Source organism: Cyprinodon variegatus, unplaced genomic scaffold, assembly GCF_000732505.1.
Source record: "Cyprinodon variegatus isolate N-32 unplaced genomic scaffold, C_variegatus-1.0 Scaffold1130, whole genome shotgun sequence".
Lineage (NCBI taxonomy): Eukaryota > Metazoa > Chordata > Actinopteri > Cyprinodontiformes > Cyprinodontidae > Cyprinodon > Cyprinodon variegatus.
Genome location: NW_015151583.1, coordinates 145514 through 152383, shown reverse-complemented (window position 1 = coordinate 152383; position 6870 = coordinate 145514). Strand labels below are relative to the sequence as shown.

Below are 6870 nucleotides of genomic sequence, written 5' to 3'. Positions count from 1 at the left end.
TCAGACAGATAATACAGAGAAACAATAACGCACACTGACTACTGGCTTCTTTACATGTTGCTCTCCATTGTTTACTTTCCTGATTTCTATCGCACCGGTGACATCATCAAAGCTAACCCAGCGTGATGGTGTCACCTGTAGACCAGCTTTTTTGCTAGTGGGAAGGGAGCTGATTGTTAGCGGGTCGACCCATGTTTGAAGAAGACGGGTTAACCCGCTATTTTCAGTAGCAAAGAGGCTTATGTTAGACAAATGGGCTAATGGCTACCAGAGACAAGGGAGCTATTGAAGAGGCTTTCTGGATCTCCTTTAGAAGCCAGATATAATGAGCAGATCAGAGAACATGTAAACAATAATGTCATTTTAGCATTTTTGAAATATTAGTTACTTTAGAAAGGAAGTTGAAGACATGTTAGCCTCTGGTCCTGCTAGCATTGGTATTAGCATGCGGTCGATTGGTTTTTAGACAGACTACAAACAAACAAAAGCTGAATTATTTCGCTGTTCCTGCCAAACCTGTTCCCAGTGGTTACCTGAAAGGCTTAGCATGTCACGGCTAATCTGCACATGGATTTAGATAAATTCAATTCTATTAAGTTTATTTCTATAGCGCCAATTGACAATACATGCCATCTCAAGGCACTTTCCAGTTCAACCAGATCATCCAGTCAGATTGATTCAAAGTTTTCTATCTAAGGAAAACCAACTGATTGCATCGACTCATTGATTTGAATGCAATCCCTCACACTAACTTTTCCCCCACTAGTTTAGAAATGAAAAGCTCTTTGGATAAGAAGAGCTTCTTCATCTAGAAGACTGCACTCCTTTTTTTTTGTGCTTTTACTTTACTTCCTGGATACTGAGAATATCGGCATCGTTTCAGCTGAACACCAGCCTGTTACTGCGTTCGCTCACTTCTAAAGCATTTCCCAGACTTTGTGTATTAAATATGCTCTAAGTGAAACATGTGGGCAGGTTTGAAAATCTTCATTACTTCAGATGAAGTGTAGAGATTAAGTGTGATTAAAGACTCAAACTTCTTTGTTTTAGTTTGGATAATTCATCCTTAAGGCTGAATCCATGAGCGGGAAATGCTTCTGAATTAGATGAGGTTTTATATAGTGCTGTATTTTCTGTGTTTGTTTGAAGCAAAGAAGAAAGCCACCGTGATTAATGAAAGGATTCTGATGTTTGATCTCAGATGAGGAGTGAATTTGAATCCAAAGCCTTAGCTCGATGTAGATGAAGTTCTCTTCTCGCCGTTTCCTCTCCTCTGATTTTAGATTTTTGATTGTATTTTCTGTCTTGTAGCTGGTATCTGAGCAGCAGTCCAGACCGCCCCTCTTCCCCCCACAGAGGCCTCTGCCCCTCAGTCCAGCCAGAGTGGCCTCCACCGCAGTGAGTCCCACCCGGGCCCCCGGCTCCAAAGCCAAAGGCCTGCTTGTCATGATGCCTCCAGCTTCGGGGCCACAACCAGCGGGGAAACTGTCAGCTGTCCCGCCGCTCCGAGTTCTCAGGTAGGAGAACCTAAAAAAACATAAACAGATTATCTTTCTTCTCTGCTTCTAAACTAAACTGCCTGAAATGTTTAAACTTTTTCACATTTTGTCTCAGTTTAGCCACAACTTACTGTGATTTCAAGTGAAATGTGAGAAATTGATTTTTTTTTTCCTTTGCCTTCTTGAGATAATGACCTAACTATCTCATTATCAAGGTTAAACCATAAATTGTTTTCTTGAGATAACGAGCTGATTAACCTGTATGAGGCTGGCCAACAGCCCTGGATTCCCAGTCCATCCATGCCTGCGGGTCCCGTAGTTGTGTGGTAGCGGTACCGCCTGTGCGCATATAATCAATTTTTTTGTTTCCTTTTTTTCTCTTCACTCATTGTCAGGCGGTGGTGGATGACTGGATTGCATGGAACACAGTAGAAACAAATATAACTGCTTTTTAATGAAAATCTTTAATCTGGACTCATTTTGAGGGTTAATGCATCTTATACCCGTTACAGCCATTAAGGTCTGGTTATCCTCTAACAGCAGTGTGTCGCAGACATTTTTGATTTATGCCCAATATTGAAGCATGGTCTGCGCTATGTTATTCCACGCCACAATGCCAGAGGGCCAATCAGGAACTACAGTGGGGGCAAGTTTGTGCGACAACGGAGGGGTATGAGGGCCAAAAAGAGCGGGGATCCAGGTGGGAAAAGGGTCCCAGCGTTCTCGCGCACCTCGCTCTTCTAGCTGCTCCATTTTCACCAGTCGTTTTCCACAATGGCGGTCAGAAAAACAAAACAAGCCGGCAAGGAACCAAACAGGAAATATGTATAGAGTAGAGAGGATGTAGATTTGACCAATCAGAGGCCTCCTGTCTGCGGCACTGTCTGCGGTCACCTACAATTTTGGTGAGGTGCAGCAGAGTGTCTGCGGAAGGGGCGGGGGCACATTTGCATTCAATGTAACGCAGATGACCTGGTTTCTGGGTATAAATCAGTCTCAACAACGGGGCTGTTCAGAAAATACCAGGCGCTAAAGCCTGTTTTATGCCCAGAAACCAGCTCATCTGCATTAGGTTATCTCAGACTGGAGGCCTCTGATTGGTCAATTCTACATCTACACTACACTATGCGTATTTCCTGTTTGGTACCTAATGGCAGAAGCTCTGGCTGTAGTGCCGGCCATACGCCTGGCACACCTTGGACACTATCCCAGACACCGTGCAGGACGCTAGTCTGTAGCTCTGTGCGACCGTCTGCTGGTTTGCACCCGAAGCCAAAACACACCAGTCTTTGGGGAACACTCACGGGTGAGCTGTGTGTTGTCCGGTGTTGGATGAGGGGTTGCAGATGGCGAACAAGCTCGTCAAACACACTGACACCCACAATCCTAGCTAGTTCGTAATTGTCCCTCTGGCGTTGTGGTGTGGAATAATGTAGCGCTTCAAAATTGGGCATAAATCGGAAATATCTGCGTCATACCTGCGACAAGTTCACTGCGACACACTTTTGTGGGAATAAAAACGTCGTCTCGTTACCTAAAAGTTAAACACAGGATTATTTACAGAACGACACATAGGTTTTTTTGACTTATCCTTATAAATCCTCTCCTGCTGTTTTAAGACAAACCAATCATCTCGTTATCATGAGAAAACAGGTCTCGTTACATTTAGATAATGAGAAAATTAACTCGTTTTCTCGAGAAAACCACCGTGAAAAAGTATCGGAGGGACACGACCACTCTGGGCTTCCATAGTTAGCAGGATTGCTTGATAGTTTGGGAACGTATTTTAATAAAATTTTAACGAGAGGTGTGCTGCACGCCAAGTAGCAATCCATTCAATTTTGGTGATCATTTTGATCATAATCTAGATACCGGAATTCTTTTAAAGATTTTTTTAACATTGTCAGATTGCGATATATGACAGAACAAGCAGTTCCCCCATAAACCACAAGGTGGCAGCACTAACTATCAACAGCTTCAGCGTCAGGNGGTGGTGGATGACTGGATTGCATGAAACACAGTAGAAACAAATATAACTGCTTTTTAATGAAAATCTTTAATCTGGACTCATTTTGAGGGTTAATGCATCTTATACCCGTTACAGCCATTAAGGTCTGGTTATCCTCTAACAGCAGTGTGTCGCAGACATTTTTGATTTATGCCCAATATTGAAGCATGGTCTGCGCTATGTTATTCCACGCCACAATGCCAGAGGGCCAATCAGGAACTACAGTGGGGGCAAGTTTGTGCGACAACGGAGGGGTATGAGGGCCAAAAAGAGCGGGGATCCAGGTGGGAAAAGGGTCCCAGCGTTCTCGCGCACCTCGCTCTTCTAGCTGCTCCATTTTCACCAGTCGTTTTCCACAATGGCGGTCAGAAAAACAAAACAAGCCGGCAAGGAACCAAACAGGAAATATGTATAGAGTAGAGAGGATGTAGATTTGACCAATCAGAGGCCTCCTGTCTGCGGCACTGTCTGCGGTCACCTACAATTTTGGTGAGGTGCAGCAGAGTGTCTGCGGAAGGGGCGGGGGCACATTTGCATTCAATGTAACGCAGATGACCTGGTTTCTGGGTATAAATCAGTCTCAACAACGGGGCTGTTCAGAAAATACCAGGCGCTAAAGCCTGTTTTATGCCCAGAAACCAGCTCATCTGCATTAGGTTATCTCAGACTGGAGGCCTCTGATTGGTCAATTCTACATCTACACTACACTATGCGTATTTCCTGTTTGGTACCTGATGGCAGAAACTCTGGCTGTAGAGCCGTCCACAACGCCTGGCACACCTTGGACACTATCCCAGACACCGTGCAGGACGCTAGTTTATAGCTCTGTGCGACGGTCTGCTGGTTTGCACCCGAAGCCAAAACACACCAGTCTTTGGGGAACACTCACGGGTGAGCTGTGTGTTGTCCGGTGTTGGATGAGGGGTTGCAGATGGCGAACAAGCTCGTCAAACACACTGACACCCACAATCCTAGCTAGTTCGTAATTGTCCCTCTGGCGTTGTGGTGTGGAATAATGTAGCGCTTCAAAATTGGGCATAAATCGGAAATATCTGCGTCATACCTGCGACAAGTTCACTGCGACACACTTTTGTGGGAATAAAAACGTCGTCTCGTTACCTAAAAGTTAAACACAGGATTATTTACAGAACGACACATAGGTTTTTTTGACTTATCCTTATAAATCCTCTCCTGCTGTTTTAAGACAAACCAATCATCTCGTTATCATGAGAAAACAGGTCTCGTTACATTTAGATAATGAGAAAATTAACTCGTTTTCTCGAGAAAACCACCGTGAAAAAGTATCGGAGGGACACGACCACTCTGGGCTTCCATAGTTAGCAGGATTGCTTGATAGTTTGGGAACGTATTTTAATAAAATTTTAACGAGAGGTGTGCTGCACGCCAAGTAGCAATCCATTCAATTTTGGTGATCATTTTGATCATAATCTAGATACCGGAATTCTTTTAAAGATTTTTTTAACATTGTCAGATTGCGATATATGACAGAACAAGCAGTTCCCCCATAAACCACAAGGTGGCAGCACTAACTATCAACAGCTTCAGCGTCAGGCTCAATAAGTCCTGAAGTATTATATTAAAAAACACAACAAAAAGGGGCCATGCTCAACTTTTAGTCTCGATCTGCTGGTGAAAGAAGAAAGCAGAGAGAACGAAGGGGAGAGCAGAACAGACACTAGAGGCTGCAGCCAGGCCGTACCTCAATTGGTTGGTTGGTTTGTTAGTAGGATCAATTGAAAACTGTTGAACAGATATAAATGAATTTTTTAGCAGAGGTGCACCTCAAGCTAAGGAACAATTCAATAAAACTTGGTAATGATCCTGATTGTGTGTGATATAAAAACTGAAACATATGGAAACAAGCAATACGCTTAAGAATAGCCAACACTGACTGATACTGACGTTAATGCAGATATATCGTGAATCTCTATTTAATTTTAATCAACTTTGACAGAGAAGCTGGATTGATCTAAAAAAAATGACTGGGGTGGAAACTACCTATAAATATCCTTCAATAAGTTGGATGTTCGCAGCATCTTTCAGAAGGACTGCGATGAGGCCAAATATGGTATTTACAGAGGTGCAAAGTCGCCGTAGAGAAGAGTGGATTCTCTGATCTGCAGAGGTTCTGGTGATCAAACACCAGTCAGCAGAAGCTGCCCTGAGCTTCCTGGATGCATTTTATCTTCAGTCTGACATGACTTCCTGCACCTTGACACTGATTGTTTAATCGTTTGTCCTCCAGCAGCACGCTCCCTGCCGGACGCTCTTTCATTAAAGAAACAACTCTCTCCTGCTTCGCTGCTAAACGCATCGGTCAGTTTGATGGAGAGGAGCGATGTGAAGGTCTGCCGGCAGGAGGGAAGGTCCCGCGATGGGGAAAAAATAGAGAAACTCTTCAATAAAAGCTCAGTTCTCTTCTGAATCGGAAGGAAATGCTTCCTACTCCGCTTTATTAGCTCACCTGAAGCTGGAAACCTTTAGTCTAACCTGAGGTCAGACGGTGGTGAGGAGAGTAAACAATAAATTCATTTTTTAATTTTTTTTATGATATTGGGTCTGCTATATGTTCAGTTGCCAAGGAGAGGATATGTTTGTCTTTATTTCCTGGAAACATTTAAGTTCTCTGTAATGTGACGATAAGGAGGACTGCCATTTTCCTGACGGAAGAGCTCTGACTGTTGGTTCTAAAGTTCTGCTTTACTTTTATGTAAACATCAGTTCCCTTTACAGTAGTAGCCATTAAAAATTTCCCCTATTTCCTTGGCTGGTCCCCTACAATTCCTTTTTAAATATCAGCCTTTGTATTAAAATATTCTTTCTGTCATGATTTGTGGACGTTAAGATCTAAAGAGAAGCGGCATCTCCTGGTCAGACCCTGTAATTCAGAGAAAGGGTGGAGTCAGCATAAAATATGAGGGGGTCACTGCATTGGCTGGCGTTTGTACGGTGGCCCTGAAGTGCAAACTGCAACTACAAATCTAAAAGCGCAACTACATTAAGGAAATTGCAACTACATTAAGCAAAGCGCAACTACTTTAAGGAAATCGCAACTACATAAAGCAAAGTGCAACGACATTAAGGAAAATTGCAACTACATTAAGCAAAGCGCAACTACATTAAGGAAATCGCAACTACATAAAGCAAAGCGCAACTACATTAAGGAAATCGCAACTACATTAAGGAAATCGCAACTACATAAAGCAAAGTGCAACTACATTAAGGAAAATCGCAACTACATAAAGCAAAGCGCAACTACATTAAGGAAATCGCAACTACATAAAGCAAAGCACAACTACATTAAGGAAATCGCAACTACATAAAGCAAAGCACAACTACATT

At 43.1% G+C, this 6870-nt stretch overlaps 1 protein-coding gene across 1 annotated transcript in view; it reads left to right on the top strand.

Moving 5' to 3' along the window:
- Positions 1-6870, top strand: part of LOC107101668 (disintegrin and metalloproteinase domain-containing protein 19-like) — a gene marked incomplete at its 5' end in the record, with an annotated part of 100559 nt that overhangs the window by 86465 nt on the left and 7224 nt on the right. Inside the window, one exon of the mRNA XM_015400662.1 lies at positions 1312-1517. Within this exon, the coding sequence (XP_015256148.1) occupies positions 1312-1517 (206 nt within the window). The remainder of the gene's footprint in view (positions 1-1311; positions 1518-6870) is intronic.